Raw genomic sequence first — 23,947 nt, forward strand, 5'->3', positions numbered from 1 at the left:
AGGTAAATGACAAACACTTCAGAGTTTCAGAGCTTAACTGGATTTTTTAATTACCTTAATGTGCCATTTTAGAAAGTTTAGGAATAGGAATTCAGAGGCTAAAGCAAAAGATTAAAACAGATCAACCAGATCAAGGAAACAAAAAAATCAGACAAATGCTTAGCCAAAGAATAACACTATTTAAATAAATCAGATGTCAAAAAGATAAAACATTTATACTTTTAAAATCCTGAATCCAGAATGAAAATGAATTTGAGAGATGTCCAAAAATTATCTTTTCTCTTCAAGTAATTATTTATAAAGAAAGATAAAAACCTCTGTCATGTAGAACGTAGAATAATTTACACGGATATTAACAGAACCCAAAACAGAAGGCATTTCAATGTTTGCTAAAAAGCCATTGTTACTATAGTAACGTCGCAATACAAAACACGCAACAACCAACAACCAGAAACCGATAACAAATGCAAGTTACTGGCACTTTCCACAACTAATTCGAGCTCGGTCACAGAGTTTGTCATCATCTGTACTCTTTGGTTGGTGCAGAAATTGCTTTGATTATCAGGCTTCTTGGTGAGGATCTACAGCATGTTGGCAGTGCAACTATGCTGCTCATGAAAAAAGAAAGAGAAATCCAAATTTTCCATCAGGCCAAGGATTAAAGCAGGACTAGGATGTGTCCCAGCATGTGGATATGCCAAGAGTCTCCCAAAGAAAATGTTTAGAGTTTTACCTTCCCACAGGCTTTTTGTACTTGGATAGTCAAAACGTCAGAAAATTGATTCAAAAATGTTTCACTTCATTTCAATGAGCCTGAAAGCTTAAAAACTATTTCTCCTAGCTTTAAGCACCTGCTTCCAATGGATATCCCTAATCTACAACTCTAACCCCACCCAAGTTACATTCCATATTAACCTGGGCATTTCAATTTGGATATCGAATCTATTTAATCCCAAGTGCTAATAACATCCTTTTTCACTCTGTTGACTACTCAGCTCCTGAGAGCCTATTACCTCATATTCAAATTCTTTTTTTAAACAGTCAGGTCTCACCTACCTGAACTATCATTTCCCATGACACACTCTAATTCCCATGAGTTAGGTTGGACTTCGGGACTTTGCTCCTGTCTCTCGTTCCTAACAGCGGTGGTACAAATAAACAAACGAGGCTCGAATCATTTCCCTTTTCCTCTGGTGACACTTCCTCAAATACTTCACTCACCCTTCATTCCCCTAACACTTAACAGGCCACAACACACATGTAAAATTTAGCATTACCTTTTCAGTATTACCTATTGTCAAATTCGTTCTTATGTCCTGGTCTTCTCTTCTGGAGTAGATTATACATGCTCCTTGAAGGTGGAAAGCAAAATTTATACCCGCTTCTTTAATAACCCTGGTAGCACTCAACACATTGCCAGTCTAAGCAATAGGGCCTTCTAGCATGCAGTTTGGGGCCCACCTAAATATACCCTGCCCATCCCAGTTTCCTCTTCTACTCCTTTGAGCTTCACACTCTTTTTGTTCATGGCCTCAAAACCTCTTTGGAAAGTGATTAAGTCAAGAAACACACATGTTACTAGGCATAGAGCAGGCACATTGTGAACATACTGAATTTTAAAAATCATTTCTATTAAAAAAAGGGACTAGGACTCATCGATTCACCCACAGACACAGGAATACAGGTTTTATTGTTATGCCAGTCTGGTCTCAGAGAAACACAGACACATCATTACAATGTGGATCTAAAGAGGTCCGGTGACTGTCCAAGCTCACACACCCAGAATCATGGTGGGCCATAATTTTTTACTCCACTCAAACCACTGATTCTGAGTTAAAAGAGAAGTGACTGTGGAAACAAAGAAAGCCCCATTTAAGTGGGTGGGAGGGACATGGAAGGGGCTCATGCTGAAGGGCATCTTGGTGGCATCATTGTAACACTGATTGCTAAGAATCAGCCATGTTGCCACATTGAATGAACACTTTTTGGAAAACCCAAATGGTCATTGTTCTACCAATCACAAAAATCATAAGAGCAACAAGAGCCTCCATCCAATAACCATAATATCAACAAGCCATCTCAAGATTCTAGGAATGAACTAAGGTGTTCGAATCACAGTTTTTGGATGGAAAGCTTTCTTTCAAAGCATCCAAGGGCTTCCCTGGTGGCGCAGTGGTTGAGAATCTGCCTGCCAATGCAGGGGACACGGGTTCGAGCCCTGGTCTGGGAAGATCCCACATGCCGCAGAGCAACTGGGCCCGTGAGCCACAACTACTGAGCCTGCGCGTCTGGAGCCTGTGCTCCGCAACAAGAGAGGCTGTGATAGTGAGAGGCCCGCGCACCGCGATGAAGAGTGGCCCCCGCTCGCCGCAACTAGAGAAAGCCCTCGCACAGAAACGAAGACCCAACACAGACAAAAATAAATAAATAAATAAATTTAAGAAAAAAAAAAAAAAGCATCCAAAACTACTTGGTTAAATTTTCACCAACTTATATAAGCCTGTACACTTCCTGAATAGGATCAATAATTCAGCTCAGGAAAAAGCCCTTTAGAAACTTCCCATCTACCTTCGTGCATGAAATACATTCAGACAGAAGTTGTTAAGTGTTCACGTTTACTGAACTTTCTGAGTTTGAGGCAGGATAAGTTTCTCAACACTCAGACGAGTTCATTCCCCTTCTCAAATTCTGTTAGAGTTCAAGAGAATTGAATGGGGGTAGGGTATGCCTGTGCTGATGTGAGACATAAAAATAACAGGAGCCAGTGGGAACCAATGTTTTCCAACATTTCTTTATTTCTTAATAAAGTTGGAAAATAGCTATAATTAATCCAACACTTTTTCTGACATTTTTTGACATCGACACATTTTAATACAACTGTTTTCAGTACTTCTACCATTCACTCTGAACTCCTTTTAATAGGGATCATGAGGGGCTGTCTGGCTCGCTCTCATGTTTTTCTAACATTATTAACATATTTTAATACAACAACTGTTCTCATTACTTCTATTATTCATTCCCATCATTAACCAAGAAAACTTTGAACTCCTTTCTAATGAGAATAATAATTCTAGCATTCGGCTCACTCTTCCTTCATTCTCCAATCTCACTTTGTGTTACACATCTTGGCAGCCTGAAATCCCACTTGTTTTATGTTTTCCACCTTCCAGTTTTCACAATATCATGTGTCATTTCCCAATTAATTTCACTTAGAATCATTAACCTTGTCTTTTGGGTTCTAAAAGCTTTATCTTTTAAAAGCACTTTTGATCATTTTTTAAGCCTGTGCTATGTCCTATAAAGTGCTTTGAAGCTTAAGGGTCTGTTGATAAATTAATGTCCTCTAGGTATTGAAATATCTTCCTTCAGCCTTCAAAGAGAAAAGTTTGCTTGGCCAGTCTTTGTGTTTGTGGAAATCATACCAGTTATCTGAGCTTTGTGTAAATTTTTCTCCCAAGTTCTCATCTACAAACGCTAAGGGTAAGATTTAAGGTCATTCTTAGCCTCACATTTGTAAAATTTTATATCTCCTTTATCTGCCTTTGTCTTCTGAGTATAAAAACCTTACCAGCATGTATGTAAGAGAAGGAGAGGAGATTCAGAGGATTTGTTTGGGGGTTTTTTGTTGTTGTTGCAGTTTGTCTTTCAAGATTGGTCAAAAGAACAGCAGGGTATCATGGAAACAAAACAGGCTTTGAATCTGGCCAGTCTAAATTAGAATTCTACCTATTAGCAGTGTGACCTCAGACAAGTTACTAAGTGGAACTCCACTACAACCCTCTGGGTTTTGTGGAAGATTAGTTATATGTGTAAAGTACCTGGTACACAGCTAGACTCACAGCTGTAAGAATGGGAGCCATTATCCAGCTGTGTGACCTTGAGTAAGTCACTTAAGTGAGATCTCTGTGCATCAATGTATTCATATACAAAAGTGAGATAAGTAAAGTGCTCTCTTCATAGAGTTGTGAGATTAAATTAGTTTAATACAATACAGTGCTTAGAACTCTGCCTTTCAGATGGTAAGCACTATATATGTGTAAGCTACTATCATTATTATAACTAACTTTGTTATTATCATCACTGTTAACCATATATGTCAATATCCACACTGAGAGTGTCAGAAATATTTCCTGAACTCATCAAATGCTTTGCACAGAGTAGGTAATCAATAAGTATCTCATCAAATTATTATCATTGCCATATTGCTTATTCGGCAGGTGCAGGGGGCTGTTCTCTACAACCACAGTTGTTTACACTGTTAATCTTCTTGCTTTAGGTGCATTTGTATCTCTGCTATTGCATTCCCTGCATAATTTATCAGCAACTTCCACACATTCAGTATCACAGATTTGCTAACTTTTCAGCATGATATCTGCTGCAAAAAGTTTACAACTTTAGCCAACTTCTCAGTATCTTCTGAACATTATTTTCACTGATATCTTACTTTATCCAGTACTTTATAGGGAATCTAAAATTTATCATGCATACTTGCCCACAGCCATGTTAGGTTAAATAAAAAATCCATATAAAAGGTTTAGCATAGAGCCTGGTACATAGTAAGCATCTAATATATATTAGCTAGTCTTACTATTATCGAATATTTATATAAATTAATTCATTTAACCCTTTGGTAGATAATCCTATAAGGAAAATTCCCCATTTCACAGGTGAAATTAATGATATGCAGAAAAATAAATAAATCAAGATCACAAGTTAGCAAACGAGAAAGAGAAAAGATTCAAACTGTGGTCTATCTTATCCCCAAACACTCTTTCCACTACATTTGAGGAAACTTCACCATTTCTCCTTTCATCTTTTTTATAATTTTCAGTTTATTCCCATCTCCTTTTCAGCCTTACGGGGGAATACTACTTCATCAATTATTATAAGCATTCTTGCTGAGATATGTTGGGGTTTCTTCAAATCCATTTCCATTTGCAGTAATACCCTTTAAACTAGGCAAGACTGAGCAAAAGACCCGTGGGTTCTGCCTTTCTTAAAAGGATAGTCCACGTATGACGTGCTCAAAAATCCTTAAAAATCAGATAGATATAGATTCAAATCCCATCTCTATAAAGACTAGCTCATAGAGTCATTGTGTGTTACTCTACTTCAGTCTGTTCAGTAACTATGAAATAGGTACTTTTATTATCCCCAATTTGTATCTGAATGGGCTGAGGCTGAGAAGGGTTCCACAGCTCACTGTCTGGCCAGACATCCTGTTGGGATTTCCCAAATCAACACACCACCAGCCAGGTCTAGTGGGGACCCTTGCTCATTCTAGGAGGGCCTGGCTCATCCCCTCTGAGCCACGGTAGGGGTCACTAGACCTGAGATACTCATGCCCCTCTCTGCTCTGCACCTTCCCTTTCTCAACTTTTGCTGTCATTCTTGGTTTTGCCAGCCCATAATGGGTTTTGGTTTTTTCCTTAGTATGTTTTAACTCCGAGACAAAGCTGCCTTATTCCGTCTGCTGTAGCTGCAGAAAATTGTTCCACTGCCTTGTCATTGTTAGGAAGCCCAACAGAAAACCCAGCCCCAGCTACCCACCTGTGTGCTTTTGTTCAATATCATGCAAGCTCAAGAGAAAACCATCTCTGTATCCTTGGCATGTTATTATTAAAAGAAAGATCAAAAGCAAATGTGGCAAATGGTTAACATCTATTTAATCTGGGTGGTAGGCACACAGGTGTCATATTATTCCCTGTACTTTCCTCTAAGTTTGAAATATTTCATAAATTAAGTAAAAATAACTATAAATATAAAAGACTGTATCATCTGACAAAATGCAGACAAAATATGGCTTTCCTTATCTAGTTACTACTCACAGAATGAAAATACCTCTTACACGTTGGAAAATAAGGATAAAGCCAAGTACGTAAATGCATAATTACCCAGTAGTAGATTACTTATTACTGGGTTTTTGCCCCCAAGGTCTTAAAATATAGACATCTACTCCTCTGATTTAGGGTTTGGTGGTCAAGGTTTTCAAGGGTCATCCTCTAGAGCTAAAGAACTGGTGGTAAAATGGATAGAAAGGCATGGGGCCAAGTCTGGTGATGACCAGAAGGGCTAAATGACCAGCGGTCAGGAGGCTGCACAGAGTGGCATTAATCACCATGGAGAAAGTAGTCCCTGGTCCCCCCACCCCTGGCAACAAAGCATATTCATCAGCCTCCTGCGAGAGATTCCTTCTCTCAAGGACAGATTTACCTGAACCAAGCTTACCAAGCTAACCAAGACTGATGAGTAAAATCAGGGTGCCAATATATTACTTTAATGAGAAATCTGTCATAGAGGTAGTGTGCTGACTCCCTGTAGAGACACTTACACTGAACATCAAATTATAATCACAAGTTTACGTGATTATCACAGTATGAGAAAAGAGGGGTTGTTAGCTACCTCTACTGGTATCAAGCTACAATAGCCCAATGTAGCCATCCACACATATGGAAAAACACTGCCAACAGGAACTAAATACTAAAAATAATCCATTGGCCAAAATTCCCTCTCCTCTAGCTAGTTCCTAGTTGGAGACTGCCAACATTTGCCCCATGACACTCACATTTCTTGCCTTGATAGTCATCAAACCCCTCTGTGAATTGAGACTTTCTTTCATTAATGTGCTGGTATACTCAATCACAGCAGGTCTTCTAGGCCACATGTCGCCCACAGCATCAATTCTACCAGTTATCTTTCTTAGAACTTATTTAAAAAACTTCATGTAGCAACTTAGGTTGAGTCAAGGAAAGATGAGGAGATTTTTATGAGGGCCCATGAAATAATTCACAAAGTGCTCACCAGAGTATCCCAAGTTTCTAGACTAGTGCCAGTCACTTAGTAGACTCTCAATAAATATTTCTTATGGGAATGAAGAAAACTCTCGTTAAAAAAAAAGTAGTTCAGTACAAGCTTAAAGATCACACATTTTAACTAATCATTCTCACTGCTCACTTGATAAATACAATCATTCAGGTCTGGGAACTTTCTCCTACATGCACTTTTCCACATTCAGCCTGAGTTGCTTTGAGAAAATCCCCAAATGTTATTCATCACCCATCAGCCACTATTACCACTTCCGTCACCAAGTACTACCACGGAGGCCTGCTTTCATAGTATTCTTACATTATTTGAGTGCCCAATGGGCGCCAAGATGAATTAAGCATAAATTCTTGAGAAAGAAGATACTTCATCTTATTCCCATACCAATATGAATACCAACCACTCAGCGCAGAATAAAAATAAATGTATAAACATTACTAAAATCTGAATTTATGGAAACATATGGCACCTTGCTATTAAAATGGGCCAACAAAGTTTTTAGTGAAATCAAAATTCTAGAAGGCAAGAATCCTACTATCCTTAAGATCAGACCTACCCCAGCATGTGTGTGCTATGAGTGTTTTACTCACTGTGTACTGGTACTTCTCATTATATTCACGGTCATTGGCTTTTACTATCCGTTCCACTTCTAAAGAGAGAGAAATCAGGTATGAAATTAAGTTTTCAACCAAAAGAAACATACAACTGTTTAAACTAATATCAAATAGGTTACTTTGATTGTCATCAAGGTTAGAAGAATTCTTTCTTTTGAAATTTGAAGGGCATTGGTTTTTTTCCAGCCTAAATGTTGGAACGTGTATTGGAAAATCCCCAAATGGAAAGCTGAAATGTTTTTCATTGTCTTTCTGATGCCAGCCATAAAGCAAAACAGTATGTGTCTCCAGTTTCTATATCCCTTCAACTCCACAAAGACCCTTTCTGTTAACTTCAGGTAGTTCCTAAAAAAGAAGGAGCTGCTAAAAGTCAAATGCCACACTGGAAAGGAATCTTTTTTTGTTTTCGTTTTTTTGCTTCAGAGTTACAAGATATAACATAGCCAAACAAAACCATACTGAAGTGGCCTGTGAGGTCAGTGACCTTATAGTCACAGAGCCAAAGGTGATATTTCTAAACCCATGCATATTGAGAGGAACTTGACATTATCAGGGGACTGAGACCTACCCTTAGCTGGAAGTGGCCAAAAAAATAAAATCTCTTCTGAAAGCAAATGTAGAGCTCCGGTCCAAGGTAGCAACTTAGGAAGATCCTGAACTCACCTCTTCCTATGGACATACTGAATGTACAGATATATCTGGAACAATTTCCTCAGAACAAAACCTAGAAACTGGCTAAGAGACTCCTTCACATCAGGCAAACAAGAGGGAAACCAATCAAAGCAGGTAGGAAACGCTGAGACGCAATCTCACTATAAACCCCACCCTCAGACAAAGCAGGAGGCAACTCAAAACCCAGAGCTTCAACCCGAGGAGCAAAGGGCTCAGACCCCACATCGGGCACCCCCACTTTTCAGACAGGTACCTGAGAGACAGCCTCCAAAGCATCTGCTTTGAAGACCAATGGGGCAGGGCTGTGGCAAACTGAGGAAGAGCTCTTAAAGTGCCCTCAGGCAGACTCACCCCAGGGCCCAGCACAGAAGCAGCCCTTTGAAAAGCACCAGAAAAAGACTCACTTACTAACTTTAAAGCATTGGTCTAAGGGGCACGGACCTCTGGGATACTATCCAGGGACGGTGGCTGGTAGGTACCATCTCCCTGCTCTCCCTCTGCCTTGCTAATGCGGACGGGTGCCATCTTTTTTTTTTTTTCCCTCCTTTATTCCTTTTTTTCTTTTTTCCCCCTTGTCTTTTTTTTCTTATTTTTCTTTTCCTTTCCTTTTCTTTTTTTTTTTTATTTTTATTTTCCACTGGGTGCCGTCTTTGCACTCCCACTCTGCCACACTGCAGAGCCCCAGGATCTCCCGGACGGGAGCGTCAACACACACCTGGTGCCCCAGTTTTTACGTCTGATGCTGGTTTTCACAGCTGCCACCCAGGGAACACTTCTTGATTGCCTGACTCTGAAGGCCATGGGCTTGTGTTTCTGGATCCCATGGGACTGTAACAATCAAAGATTCTATTCTTGGCAGACTACCACCCCCAGGGCACTGCACAGACAGCTGACTGAAACACATTCTCAGTCTTTCTGAGAAAGAGGCCTGTTTGCACATCCAAAAGCTTTGGCCTGTGGGGCAGGCTTCTGGTTTGGTGCTCTTACAGGGGACTATGGAGAGGGTCTCAGGGAATGGAGGCCAATGGACACAATCTTTGTTCTCTCTCTCTGCCTCACTCCAGCTCACCAGGATCTTCCAGAAAGGAGCTTATACCCTTCGCTGGTGCCCCAGTTTTTCTGGCTACTGCCAGGGGACACTTCTATATCACCTGAAAGCAAGTACAAATAACAAAACAATAGGACAACAAACCCAAAGATTATCATAGTGCAGAAATTAAAATTTGTAGAGGGCAAGGAAAGACAATGCCCCAGAAACACCAGCAGAGCATGTTCTTGTAGTAAGGGTAGCACGTTCTTGCTCTGTGTTTACTTAATCTAGAGTTGGCAAAAGGGTAACGGTGGAATAATGAAAGCTATGGAAGGAAGATCAGCCAAGTAACCAACAGACATCAATGTTGGACTCTCCTAGTAACTAACTTGACCATCTCAACCTGGGAGTCCCTTAATCCCACAGTTCCCCACCTGGGTAAGTGACAGGCTGTAAAAAGTATAGGGATGTGGTAAGAGTTTGACTTTAGAGAAGGTACATACAACCACAGAGATAAAGGAGACTGGAGAATGGAAAGTAGGGATTAGGAAAGGAAGAGCAAGAGAAAAGCAAAGAGAAGGAGAGCTGGAAGTAGAAGGGAGATGAGAAAGAAGAGGGAGATGAACAGGGAAAGAAGGAAGATAGGAGAATATCTTACCACCTGCTCCCTGTATACCAGGCACCACGAGTTATAAGAAATGATTCCTTTATCCCAAAATTCCAAGAGGAATCTAAATGTCTCTACAGTCCCTGTGGCTCAGCTTTCAAGTATGAAGTTCACCTCTGAGGACTGCTCCTGACAAATGACACCCTGTCTTTGATTATGTTTGGGCTCCTACTCTTTGTAGAGTGTTTATCTGTTTGATATCCGCCTACATGGCTTCCTTCTTTACCATCTAATAAAGTCAGTTCCCTGTGTATAACTCTGAAATTGAGAACCCACCAGGAAGCAACCTCTCAACCAACCATCCCCTGAAAGAAAGATTTCAAAGTGTGACTGTAAAAGCATCATCTTCTCTCATCATTCCCCAACAAAGAGCAAAAATATCAAAGCCCAAAATGGAATTTTGGAGGCTGAGAGACTTAAAAGCTTAGAAAGCTAGAAGATTTGTTTATGCATCCCCACCTTAACCCAGGCATAGTAAAACTGCCGACAGGAAAACAGTGGATATTACTTGGGTGGGTGGGGGGGTCTCTTCTGCATGGCGAAGGCTAACCTGGCCCACTGCCCTCCTGCATGTAATTTACAGATTAACTTTAGTTTAAATCAAAAATCAGACGTGCTAACTTGTATGTTGATGGCTTTAGTTTAGAGCATATACATTCAGATGATGATCATTTTTAAATTTCACATTTATATGAAGCACATCCAAGCATAGAATTCTATAGTTCTGTGTCTAATTTTACTTATTCCAAACACCAGAATCTTGACTCCTGTCCAGTGTCTCCATGTAACCACCCTCCCCAAGGACTAAGAATAGCCCTTTCCCAAAGTGGCCAAAGGAGTAATTTCTGTGCTGGGAAAGTTTGGATCCTCTCCTGGGTATCCACAGTGCTCTTATCCCATGAGACCTTGTCAGAGCCAGGAAGTTCTCTCCTCTTTTTGCTTCTAAAATCTTCTTATTAAGACTTCATCTTTGTCTCTATACTTCCATTAAGTATTATCTTTCTGAACTGAGCCTTCATGGATAAATTCTGGGAGAAGATTTTCCATCCCTTCACTAAGCTCTGCAAAATTCTGGCTTTGGGTTTTAAATCCCTACAGTTTTCTGCCTTTAACCTGAATATGCTAGGCCTGAACTGTCTTTGTAGGAATTCACATTCTTCCATGTGCTACAACAGTGCGTGAGGAGATATAAACCCCTGTTGGCAATAAGTCACATCCTGCAAGAAGGGGAAGCTGAGCACAAATCCCCCATATACAACGCCCACTATGGATTGCTCAGAGGTTCAGTGACTTAATGCCCAACATTTTGTAGGCATCCTTCCAGGTGTGAGAGGAATGAAAGGAAAGTGCTCATCAAGGGATTTATGAGTTAACAGAGTAAGCTCGTCCCTGCACAATTGGTATCACTACATGTGTCTGGTTCCAAAAACGAGTAAAGTGATACACATGGATGTATAAAATATAGTAAACCAGAGTATGTTTACAGTGGAATGAAAGAACTTCCAGTTCAAGTTAGCATGTCCTTCTACCTCCCTTACCTCTCAGGTCCCACTGAGATGACAGAAAATATTTTTTTAAGAATAAAAACATAACAGTGCTGGAAAATAAGAATGGGGCTATCAGAGGCTCATAAATTTTAAAGAAAGTCTACAAAATAAAATAGAAATCAGATGGGATCAATTTGACCAAAAAAAAAAAGATAGGAACAATGCTAGCCAAAAGACTTAGAAGAGTTGTTTTCCCAATGGAGCCCCAGAGAAGTTCCAAATTCAGCCAATAAATACAAAGATTGAGAGTGTGTTGTAGATAAGGTGACAGTCCCAGTGATGCCTAACGTCTTGGCAAAATAATTAATAGGGTGGCCTTTTACTCTCAAAAGTGTCTCAGTTTGGAACATAAATTATCTGATCACCTTAGTTTTGGAGAATTACCAAAATAATTATAATTGAGCCAGTTGGGCCCTCTCACACACCCCTCCCTTACCCACTGAAGAGACTAGGCAACATGCCTAGGGAAGAAACCAAGAGGGGGTGTTCAGCCCTAAGAGAGAAGAAGCTCTGAACCTCCACATCAGCTACAGCAGACTCAGGCCCTCGTATAGCCTGCCTTACTGAGGCAATTGTGGGATTTGCCAGATACCCTGACTAAACCACAATGCTATAGACTGAATGTTTGTACCCCTCCCAAATTCATATATTGAGACTTAATCCCCAATGTGATGATATTTGAAAGCTTTTGGAAGGTAATTAGGTCATGAGGGTGGAGCCCCAATGAATGGGATTAGTGTTGTTAAAAAAAGAGGCCCCAGAGAGCTCTCTTGCCCCTTTCATTATTTGAAGACACAGCAAGAAGATAACCATCTATGAACCAGGAAGCAGCCTTCACCAGTCCCCAAATCTGCTGATGCCTTGATCATGGACTTCCCAGCCTCCAGAACTGTGAGAAATAAATTTTTATTGTTTACAAGCCACCTAGTCTTTGTACTCTGTTATAGCAAACAGAATGGACTAAGACACACAGAAAAACCTCTCTGTGTGCTGGCTAGATCACTGGTCCTCCTATTTAAAGGAGAGGCCTGACAGGGAAAAAGACCTTTGAAACTGCACTAATCCATCTAGTCCTTCATTTGTAAATACAAACCAGCAACCATAAGTCACCAGACATCTGAGAAAAACCAAGAGCACAAAACAGAAGGATACAAGGGGAAGAGATAATGATGAAAACAGGTGGGGAAAGGGGGTTATTTTTCTTTTTAATTCTAATTAGTACCTCAAAGAAGACACGGCATCCATGAAACAAAAACAAGCTGATAGGAACAAAGAAAACAGAGAACAAGAGAAAGCTCCTGGAAATTAAAAATATTTAATGCACGAACTGTATAGTAAGAAAGACAGAATGAAGAATAAGACTTAAGAAATCTCTTAAAATATATAAGAAAATGACAAAAAAGAAATGTGAAAAAAAAAACCACTTAGGAGAAAGGAACATAAACAATGGATGGGAGTAACTAATCAAATAAATAGAAGAAAATTTCTCTGCACCAGAGTAAGACAACTCTTCAAAGCAAAAGGGCCATCAAGTGCCAGTCAGGATGAATGAAAATGGACCTACAGATCTTCATAAAATTTTGATAAAAAACAAAGAGAAAAATATTAAAAACTTCCAGAAGGAAAAAAATGGGTAGCCCCAGAGTCATAAGAATTAGACCAACATGAAATTTCTCATCAGCAACAAGGATGATAGAAAACACAGGAGTGATGCCTTCCAGTTTTAAGGAAAAAATGCTTTTAAACTTAGAATTCTATACTCAGGCAAATAATCAATCAAGTATGAAAGGGCAATAAAAACATCTTCAGACATGCAAGAGCGTTTACGCACAAGATCATCTCCAAAATAATGTAATGTTGTACTCAAGAATGTACAACAGGAAAAATAATGGTTTAAGTTTTTAAAGTAAAGTGAGTGGAAGAAAATATAGAAGGATGATGATCAGCTAGAGTCCCTAATGAAAATAAAAATGCCTGACATGATGACCCACACACCTGTTCCAGGTGGACCACCAATTCTACAGAAAAAGGGAAGGCCTGTCTATTGCCCTTTACTTCATAGTCTGTAAGGTAAAAATAAACTAATTTCTTTGGGAAAGTACAATTATGTGTTAGTTGTTGGCTCAAACAATAATTTCTCTAACAACTCCTCATAAAGTAGTCATTGTTTGAGATAAAGAATATAATATGAGAATTTTAGAGCTGTGTTTTATAACAGGCCTATGGATATCATCTCAAACACAATTCCAAGGGCCCAATGATAGAGTCTCTGTACTCAGTCCCTGCTGAGCTGATGAAGTTCAGAAATGTATTTTAGGATATTTAAAAGAGCAAATGAACTACATGTCCTTCGAGCAATCATCCTAATTATTATTTCTCTCAACTGCACTTGCGCTAAACACTAAATGACCATAAGCTTGAGATTGAACTTCCTAGAAAATACCTGGAGAGCTGCTATGCTGTGCTGCTAGCTGAGTATAGATGTGTAAGACAGATGAGCAATGCTTAATAGTGTTAGCATTCTTTTGTGACAGCTGAGGAGCCTACCAAGACACGTGTTTGGGTAGGAAGCCATCCTTCACCATTTCAGTGAGCCAAGACAATTGCCATTAGCAGAGGCAAAATTATCTTAGACATTGTTTTTAATCTGCTCCAGAATATAGTAAAAGAAGTCATTAAACCTTCAAAGTTCTGTTTCACACAGGGTGTTGGAAATAGTCTTTACTCCCCAAATCTCGTCAAGGCCAAAATAATTTGATGTCTGCCTCAATCAAATAAAATATCAATGAAGCACTCATAGAATGCTTATCTTTGAGCCACGTGCTTCCTGTTACATAATCCAAGATAACTAACTGAGGATACGTCACCTATTTTATGAAATGGTTATTTATAAATCAGTTAAATGTTAGGGAACATTTATCAAAAAGAGTAACCTGAGTTTCAGAATATGACCTGGAGGTACCCACTCCCTCCCTGAAATAATTATCTTATAGGGCTGACAGTTTGTTTGACTTGGTTTCAGACAATAAAACCATATCCATTTATGTATGCATGTATGCTTGTCTTTCCTTTTCGAAGGAGGAGATGCATCTAGAAAAATCCAACAGTGTTATCAGATAACTAAGACCTAAGTTTAAAAGGTGGGAGAAAAAAAGGGGAGGGGGAATTCCCTGGTGGGCCAGTGATTAGGACTCCATGCTTCCACTGCAGGGAGCCCAGTTCAATCCCTTGTCTGGGAACTAAGATCTCTAAGATCCCAGAATCACGGGGCGCAGCCAAAAAACAATACAAAACAAAAAATTAAAAAAGATGGGAGGGACCTAACACTACTCTGCTGGGAATTTTTAATTGCAATCAAGATGCTGTTCTCATGTCACCAAGACTTTTTAGACCCATAAAAATAGGTTTGATGAAAGAGCCCTCAGAAGAGGCCAGGATCACGAAGGAAGAGGCCCGAGATCTTCCACCAAACCATCTGCGTGAGCACATTTTTAACTCAGGACCTCTCCTTACCTATGCTTCCTCTGTAAAATAATGCCACTTTCTGTTGCCATCATTAAGTGAGAAAATGTAGGGAAAGCACTTTATAAACAGAAAAATACTTGAAGAGTCTTTTTTTAATGAAAAAAATAGCAAATAAGAGGTGAAAAAAAGGAAATCATCCAAGTTTGGCTAGTCAGTCTTAACGTCACTATTACTATTATTGCTGAAGAGGGTCTGAAGTAATTTTCTGAATATTCTCAGTAGAAATTGACAAATGCCCATTGATTCTACTCTAGGTCCTCAAAGGCAACACCCACTTCCTAATCTGGGCTCTTCTCCCTCATAACAAAATAAATTTTACATTATCCATCTTCCACTTCCAGGAGACAAGAGAAGACAGGTCACTTATATCTTTTTTGATGAGTTTGTCTCTGAACAATGCATAACACCTTAGGGTTTAAGACTAGTTAGTGAATGCAGCAACGCTGTTAACAAGATCAAGAGTAAAGGGAAGATTTAGGAGGCTTCCACCAGGCCCATGAGTGATCACAGCAACTATGAGCCCATAATTAATGAACACACTGTCTTTCTTCAATTAACTCCAGAGCATTTTGTCCTTTACCAAATGTGGTTTAGGAGACAGCCTCCAGGCAGTTGGCTTTAGCTCCCCAAAATCATGAAATGATGAAGCACCACAGAGAATTTAGGGGTCTCTGTATATAACCCTGATGGCATGGACTGACATTTCCTTATCAAGGTTGGTCCCAGTCCAGAAGCTGAAGAAGGTCTTGAAACATGGAGAATCACTTGGGGTTTGGGGTTGTTGGTTTTTTGGGGTTGCGTCAGAAATCTCACAAAAATTCCCTCAAGCCAAATCAATAACTTAAGCTTTTTCCCTTCTTAATTTTCTTTCATTCGTCACAATCTGGTCTGTGGTTGGGAGCCAAAGCAATTCATTAAAGACATGAGGAAGGAACAATGAGTAGGGAGAACTTTAAAGAAAAGAGTTCCCCAGCCTTCAAGATTTCCTGATTTGATTCCAAAAGCACATTCTGATACAATTGAAAAATATGTGTCCTGAATCAGGGTTTCCTATTGAAACCCAGTGGTGACCTGCAGCTGCTGGGATTTTTTAACATTTCGGCAGCAAACTAAAGAGAGAATCGAGGCAAAAAAAAAAAATCTTTCCACAAGTTTTAAAAAAATTCTTGTCCTCAAAAAAGAGCTTGGAAACAGAATTAGGGGAGTCAAACAAATACTAAAGGCCCTTGGGTTTGTTTTCCTCTGGGCTGAGCCAATTTGCTCATCAGGTCCAGATATTTGGAAAATTTGATTTATTGGGAGCTTTGTTTCTCTCATGGCTTACGATAGCTTCACAAAGAAAAATAAAAATATTTTACCAGTTCATTCTTCTTCAAGCATACGTGAATTATATTATACACATTACAAGTAAAATCGACAAAAATTTTCTTATGGGCCCTCACCATGTGGTTTTCCGTAAGTATAGATTCACAACTGGAGATTTAAGACTTACTGTAATATAGTGACGATATTAACAGCTAACATTTATTGAGCACTGGTTAAAAGCTAGATACTATATGAAGTGTTTCACATGCATTAACCCTCAAAACAATCCTATTAGGTACGCACTATTATTAGCCCCACTTTACAAGTGAGAAAAATAAAGCCTAGCACGATTATGCAACAGAGTCAGATTTCAAACACTGAACTTCCAACCTTGTAAAAGGAGCTTGGAAGAGATTCTAGGTATAAGGAGATGGTGGGTGGTACCATGCAGAGATGATTGGGAAATTGTAAATTAATGTATGCCTGTGTCCAGAGGTCAAGGAGAGGGAGAAGAGGCCTCTCTAGACAAAAGTGATACTCCAGGATGTACTGCAAGTCACAGGCTCCTTCCCAATTAACCTTGGTGCCCTGGGACCTCTTACATTTCATTCCTTCCAGCCTTCTCTCTGCCTCACAGTAGAGGCCCCCTCAGAGAACCTGACTGCCCTCTCCTTGGAGACTTTCAGCAGTCATTGCTGAGAAGACTCTCCCAAACCCCTGTCCAAAACTTACTGCTTTCTTATCAACCTTTCTCTTATGGATCCGATGTCAGACTGCTGGTTTTTTAATCTACATTCTTTTACAATTTGATCATCTACAGCAAAAATTGCATTGTTATGAACTATGCCAGGATCAGAACGTTTTCTGTACAGATGAAAAATAGCTATATTTTTCTATAGCCTGCCTATGCAAAAAAAAAAGAAAAAAAAAGAAACCTCAGGATCTACCCTAAGGATCCCAAGAGCCTAGAAAAAGCTGAAGGACATTTAATTTCCCTTTGTGAGACACATTCCAGCCATCCAAGGGAAATCAAGCCACCTGTCACAAAGTGAGAGGAAAGAACCCCAGGTGGGGAAGACAGAGACACGTGAGAAGGAAATCTGAGAAGGGTTCTTATCTGCTTCATACCTTATCAGCTTACACAGGAAGCTGTGTCTCTCAAAGCTTCTGTTTGTCGTTTTGAGATGCATAGGGCTATAAATATGAGCTTCTTTAGTACATACTGGTCTCAGGTCTCAATCCCTGAAACCGTGTGGCAAATAAAATCTGCTGGAGCCAAGACAAAGTGATTTATTGCAGAAATGTTTAATGAACTCCTTTGAGCAAGGCTCTATTCTAGAGAGTGAAGGAAAAACAAACAAGACATCAATAGTCTTCAAAGCGTAAACGTGCCTACAATACCTGCACAGCAAGGAAGAAGAAGAGAGGCCTAGGGAGCCACAGAAAGCAGAGAAAAGGAAAGTCAAGTCCAGGTGGGTGGTCAAAAGGCAACCCCACCTGTCCTAGGCAGCTCTGAAGGGAAGTTAGTCAGCTGTATACAAACTGTTGAGTGTGGTAGGTTGTTTTTGCCAAGCACCTTATCTAAGCTGAGCCATAGTCATTTACTGAAAAGAGAAGACATTTGGTAGAGGTGGTCTGCCACCTGAGATGGGGTGAAATATGGGCTTTGCAAGAGGATATCCACAGTTCCTCCTCAGATGTGCCTTCTAGGAGAATACTGGACCAAGTGTGAAAAGACAGAAAGAAAAAAATAGGGGCTTCGATTTATTTACCTATTCGTGAAGCATTCAGATAATACACATTTTAAAGGAGATAAAATAGAGCCAGAACTTATGGCAGAAAAGAAATCTGCCTACTTCTCCGCCCCTCCTCTGCACACACTCTGGTCCAAGCCACCTCACCTCTCCTCCCAGCTGTCGTAATAACCCCTCCTCAGGTCTCCTCACTTCTACCCCTGCCCCTATCATCTATTTTCAACAGAGCAACCAGAGTGACCCTTTTAGAATTGCATGAGTTTCCGATTGCTGCTCTAGCAAATCACCACAAATGTAGTTGCTTAAAACAACACAAACATATTGTCTTATTGTTCTGGAAGTAGGAAGTCCAAAAATGGATCTCACAAGGCTAAAATCAAGGTGTTTCTTCAAGACTGAGTCCCTTCTGGAGGCTCTAGAAGAGAATCTATTCCTTGCCTTTTCTAGCTTCTAGAGGCTGCCCACATTCCTTGGGTCATGGATGCATCACTCTGACTTCTGCTTCCACCATTCCATTGCCTTCTCTGATTTTGACTCTGCTGCCTCCCTCTTATAAGAACCCTTGTGATTACAATGGGCCCACCCTTATAATCTTTCCATTTTAAGACCCTTAACTTCAACACATCTGCAAAGTGTCTTTTACCATGTAAGGTCACATAGCCACAGGTTCTGAGGTTTAGGACATGGACATCTTTGCAGGAGGGGGCATTAATCTGCCTACCACAAAAATCATCTCTTTTCTCTGCACAAAATGTCCAGTGTTGCTCTATCTCAAGAGAGAAGCCAGCTCTTACAAGGGCTTCAGGGCCCTGCTTGGTCTTCACACACCCACCCTGTTACCTCTCTGACCTCAAATCGCTACCAGAAGCAGACCCTCCATGAAGCTAATGAAGCTTAAGCTTCAGCTCACCTCACTTGCACTTTCCACCCCAAGGCCCTGGGAGTAGCACTAGAAATTTGTTTGCATTGCTTTTACTCTGTTTTGCTTTTTGATTTGCAATATTAAAATATTTTAGCCACAAGAGCTAAGACCATCGTCTCCTCCACTCTATTTCCTCCTGTCACATTTTGCCTCGTGTGAGATGATGCTGGAATCCACATGAGGGGCTGTCAAGTGGGAAATACATTGAGTATGTGTTTAGTGGAGTATATTTATGTGATTCACTGTCACTTCTGTATAGAGTTAACTTACTGGTGGTCACCCCAGAGTAGGAATGGTTCTTCTATCTCCATGGGGAATCACCCAGCATTGCAAGATGAATGTGCAGGGCCCAAGGTCATACGGCAGCATGACTGTGTCTGATAGCACCTGGCACCAGAAGAATGTGGATAATGGAGGAGACAGGGGTTTGCAGTACAGAGCCAGAAGTTAACCTACACAGGATTCTTCCAATCATCACACATGGAAAACTGTATGGGGAAGATTTAACTTTCATCAACTACTAGTCAAAACAGAATTTATCTCATGTTAGCAGTATTAGGAGAATGAACTGTTGAGTATCCTCAATACTATATGTAATAAGCATATCATATATATTTTTTTACATGGGGATTGCAAAATATAAAATTTATTAGGATTCCTGTGCTTATAGATCACAAACCAATTTGTATGAGTACTAAATATAGTAAGTACATCTGTCACAGCTCAGATATGAAGGAAACTTCATGGAAGTTTTCCCAAGGTTGACAATTTAAATCTTTACATGACATTATGAAGTCATGAAGCTGAAAAACTATTCTAATCTATCATAAGCTAACATAATTTTTAAACTAATTTAGATTAGTTCAAGATGGCGGCGTAGAAGGTCGTGTGCTCACTCCCTCTTGCGAGAGCACCGGAATCACAACTAAATGCTGAACTATCATCGACAGGAAGACACTGGAACTCGCCAAAAAAGATAGCCCACATCCAAAGACAAAGGATAAGCCGCAATGAGACAGTAGGAGGGGTGCAATCACAATAAAATCAAATCCCATAACTGCTGGGTGGGTGACTCACAAACTGGAGAACAATTATTCCAGAGAAGTCCACCCACTGGAGTGAAGGTACTGAGCCCCACATCAGGCTTCCCAACCTGGGGGTCTGGCAACGGGAGGAGGAATCCCCAGAGAATCAGACTTTGAAGGCCAGCGGGATTTGTTTGCAGGACTTTGACAGGACTGGGGGAAACAGAGACTCCATTCTTGGAGGGCACACACAAAGTAGTGTGCCCATCAGGACCCAGGGGAAGGAGCAGTGACACCATAGGAGACAGAATCAGACGTACCTGCTAGTGTTGGAGGGTCTCCTGCAGAGGTGGAAGGCAGCTGTGGTTCACCACAAGGACAAAGACAGTGGCAGCAGAAGTTCTGGGAAGTACTCATTGGTGTGAGCCCTCCCAGTGTCCACCATTAGCCCCACCAAAGAGCCTGTAGGCTCCAGTGCTGGGTCACCTCAGGCCAAACAACCAACAGGGAGGGAACTCAGCCCCACCTATCAGCAGACAAGGAAATTAAAGTTTTACAGAGCTCTGCCCACCAGAGCAACACCCAACTCTACCCACAACGAGTCCCTCCCATCAGGAAGCTTGCACAAGCCTCTTAGAGAGCCTCATCCACCCGAAGTCAGACAGCAGAAGCAAGAAGAACTACAATCCTGCAGCCCACAGAAGGAAAACCACAATCACAGAAAGACAGACAAAATGAAAAGGCAGAGGACTATGTTCCAGATGAAGGAACAAGATAAAACCCCAGAAAAACAAGTAAATGAAGTGGAGACAGGTAACCTCCCAGAAAAAGAATTCAGAATAATGATAGTGAAGATGATCCAGGACATCAGAAAAAGAATGGAGGCAATGATTGAGAAGATGCAAAAAATGTTTAACAAAGACCTAGAAGAATTAAAGAACAACAAAAAAAAAGAGATGAACAATACAATGACTGAAATGAAAACTACACTAAAAGAAATCAATAGCAGAATAACTGAGGCAGAAGAACGGATAACTGACCTGGAAGACAGAATGGTGGAAATCACTGCATGGAACAGAATAAAGAAAAAAGGATGAAAAGAAATGAAGACAGCCTAAGAGACCTCTGGGACAACATTAAACACACCAACAATCACATTATAGGGGTCCCAGAAGGAGAAGAGAGAGAGAAAGGACCCGAGAAAATCTTTGAAGACATTATAGTCAAAAACTTCCCTAACATGGGAAAGGAAATAGCCACCCAACTCCAGGAAGCACAGAGAGTCCCAGGCAGGATAAGCCCAAGGAGGAACACACCAAGACACACAGTAATCAAACTGACAAAAAACTAAAGACAAAGAAAAATTATTAAAAGTAACAAGGGAAAAACAACATAAAAGGGAACTCCCATAAGGTTAACAGCTGATTTCTCAGCAGAAAATCTGCAAGCCAGAAGGGAGTGGCATGATACATTTAAAGTGATGAAAGGGAAGAACCTACAACCAAGAATACCCTACCCAGCAAGGATCTCATTCAGATTTGATGGAGAAATCAAAAGCTTTACAAACAAGCAAAAGCTAAGAAAATTCAGCACTACCATACCAGCCCTACAACAATTGCTAGGAACTTCTGTAAGTGGGAGACACAAGAGAAGAAAAGGACCTACAAAAACAAACCCAAAACTATTAAGAAAATGGTAATAGGAACATACCTATCGATAATTACCTTAAATGTGAATGGATTAAATGCTCCAACCAAAAGACACAGACTGGCTGAATGGATACAAAAACAAGACCCATATATATGCTGTCTACAAGAGACTCACTTCAGACCTAGGGATACATACAGACTGAAAGTGAGGGGATGGAAGAAGGTATTCCATGCAAATGGAGATCACGAGAATGAGAGAGAAGTAATATTCATATCAGACAAAATACACTTTAAAATAAAGACTGTTACAAGAGACAAGGAAGAACATTACATAAGGATCAAGGGAACAATCCAAGAAGAAGATATAACAATTGTAAATATATATGCACCCAACATAGGAGCACCTCAATACATAAGATTAGAAATCAATTACAGGAAAAAAACTAAAAAAATACAAACACATGGAGGCTAAACAATACACTACAAAGTAACCAAGAGATCACTGAAGAAATCAAAGTGGAAATCAAAAAATATCTAGAGACAAATGACAATGAAAACATGATGATTCAAAACCTATGGGATGCAGCAAAAGCACTTCTAAGAGGGAAGTTTATAGCAACACAATCCTCAAGAAACAAGAAAAATCTCAACTAAACTATCTAACCTTACACCTGAAGTAACTAGAGAAAAAAGAACAAAAAAAACCCAAAGTTAGTAGAAGGAAAGATATCATAAAGATCAGAGCAGAAATAAATGAAATAGAAACAAAGAAAACAATACCAAAAATCAATAAAACTAAAAGTTGGTTATTTAAGAAGATAAACAAACTTGAAAAACCTTTAGCCAGACTCATCAAGAAAAAGAGGGAGAGGACTCAAACCAATAAAATTAGAAATGAAAGAGGAGAAGTTACAATGGATACTGCAGAAATAAAAAGCATCATAAGAGACTACTACAAGCAACTATATGACAATAAAATGAACAACCTGAAGAAATGCACAAATTCTTAGAAAGGTATAACCTTCCAAGACTGAACAAGGAATAAATTGAAAATACGAACAGACTAATCACAAGTAATGAAATTGAAACTGTGATTAAAAATCTTCCAACAAACAAAAGTCCAGGACCAAATGGCTTCACAGGTGAATTCTATCAGACATTTAGAGAAGAGCTAACACCCATCCTTCTCAAACTCTTCCAAAAAAATTGCAGAGGGAGGAACACTCCCAAACTCATTCTACAAGGCCACCATCACCCTGATACCGAAACCAGACAAAGATGTCACAAAGAAAGAAAACTACAGGCCAATATCACTGATGAACATAGATGCAAAAATCCTCAGCAAAATACTATCAAACAGAATCCACATTAAAAGGATCATACACCATGATCAAGTGGGATTTAACCCAGGGATGCAAGGATTCTTCAACATATGCAAATCAATCAATGTGATACACCATATTAACAAATTGAAGAATAAAAACCATATGATCATCTCAATAGATGAAGAAAAAGCTTTTGACAAAATTCAACACCCATTTATGATAAAAACTCTCCAGAAAGTGGGCATAGAGGGAACATACCTCAACATAATAAAGACCATATACAACAAACTCACAGCAAACATTCTCAATGGTGAAAAACTGAAAGCATTTCCTCTAAGATCAGGAAAAAGACAAGGATGTCCACTCTCACCACTATTATTCAACATAGTTTTGAAAGTCCTAGCCACAGCAATCAGAGAAGAAAAATAAATAAACGGAATACAAATTGGAAAAGAAGAAATAAAACTGTCACTGTTTGCAGATGATATGATACTATACACAGAGAATCCTCCAGATGTTACCAGAAAACTAATAGAGCTAATCAATGAATTTGGTAAAGTTTCAGGATAAAAATTAATGCACAGAAATCTCTTGCATTCCTATACACTAACAACGAAATATCAGAAAGAGAAGTTAAGTAAACAATCCCATTCACCACTGCAACAAAAAGAATAAAATACCTAGGAATAAACCTACCTAAGTAGGTAAAAGACCTGTACTCAGAAAACTATAAGACACTAATGAAAGAAATCAAAGATGACACAAACAGGTGGAGAGATATACCGTGTTCTTTGATTGGAAGAATCAACATTGTGAAAATGACTATACTACCCAAAGCAATCTACAGATTCAATGCAATCCCTATCAAATTACCAATGGCATTTTTCACAGAACTAGAACAAAAAATCTTAAAATTTGTATGGAGTCACAAAAGATCCCAAATAGTCAAAGAAATCTTGAGAACAAAAAAAACAAAGAAACGGAGCTGGAGGAATCAGACTCCCTTGCTTCAGACTATACTACAAAGCTACAGTAATCAAGACAATATGGTACTGGCACAAAAACAGAAATATAGATTAATGGAAAAGGA

The 23,947-nt window shown here is 39.7% G+C and overlaps 1 protein-coding gene across 5 annotated transcripts in view; it reads right to left on the reverse strand.

The window, feature by feature from the left end:
• ATP8B4 (ATPase phospholipid transporting 8B4 (putative)) overlaps positions 1 to 23,947 on the reverse strand; it is a 315,749-nt gene that overhangs the window by 199,344 nt on the left and 92,458 nt on the right. For 4 of the 5 annotated variants that reach the window (XM_068551361.1, XM_068551368.1, XM_068551388.1 and 1 more), the window contains one exon: positions 7,413 to 7,471. The exons of the other annotated variant lie outside the window; for it this stretch is intronic. In XM_068551361.1, the coding sequence (XP_068407462.1) occupies positions 7,413 to 7,471 (59 nt within the window). The remainder of the gene's footprint in view (positions 1 to 7,412; positions 7,472 to 23,947) is intronic. 5 annotated transcript variants of the gene reach the window in all.

The sequence above is a fragment of the Eschrichtius robustus genome, chromosome 1 (assembly GCF_028021215.1).
Source record: "Eschrichtius robustus isolate mEscRob2 chromosome 1, mEscRob2.pri, whole genome shotgun sequence".
In the NCBI taxonomy this organism is placed as follows: domain Eukaryota; kingdom Metazoa; phylum Chordata; class Mammalia; order Artiodactyla; family Eschrichtiidae; genus Eschrichtius; species Eschrichtius robustus.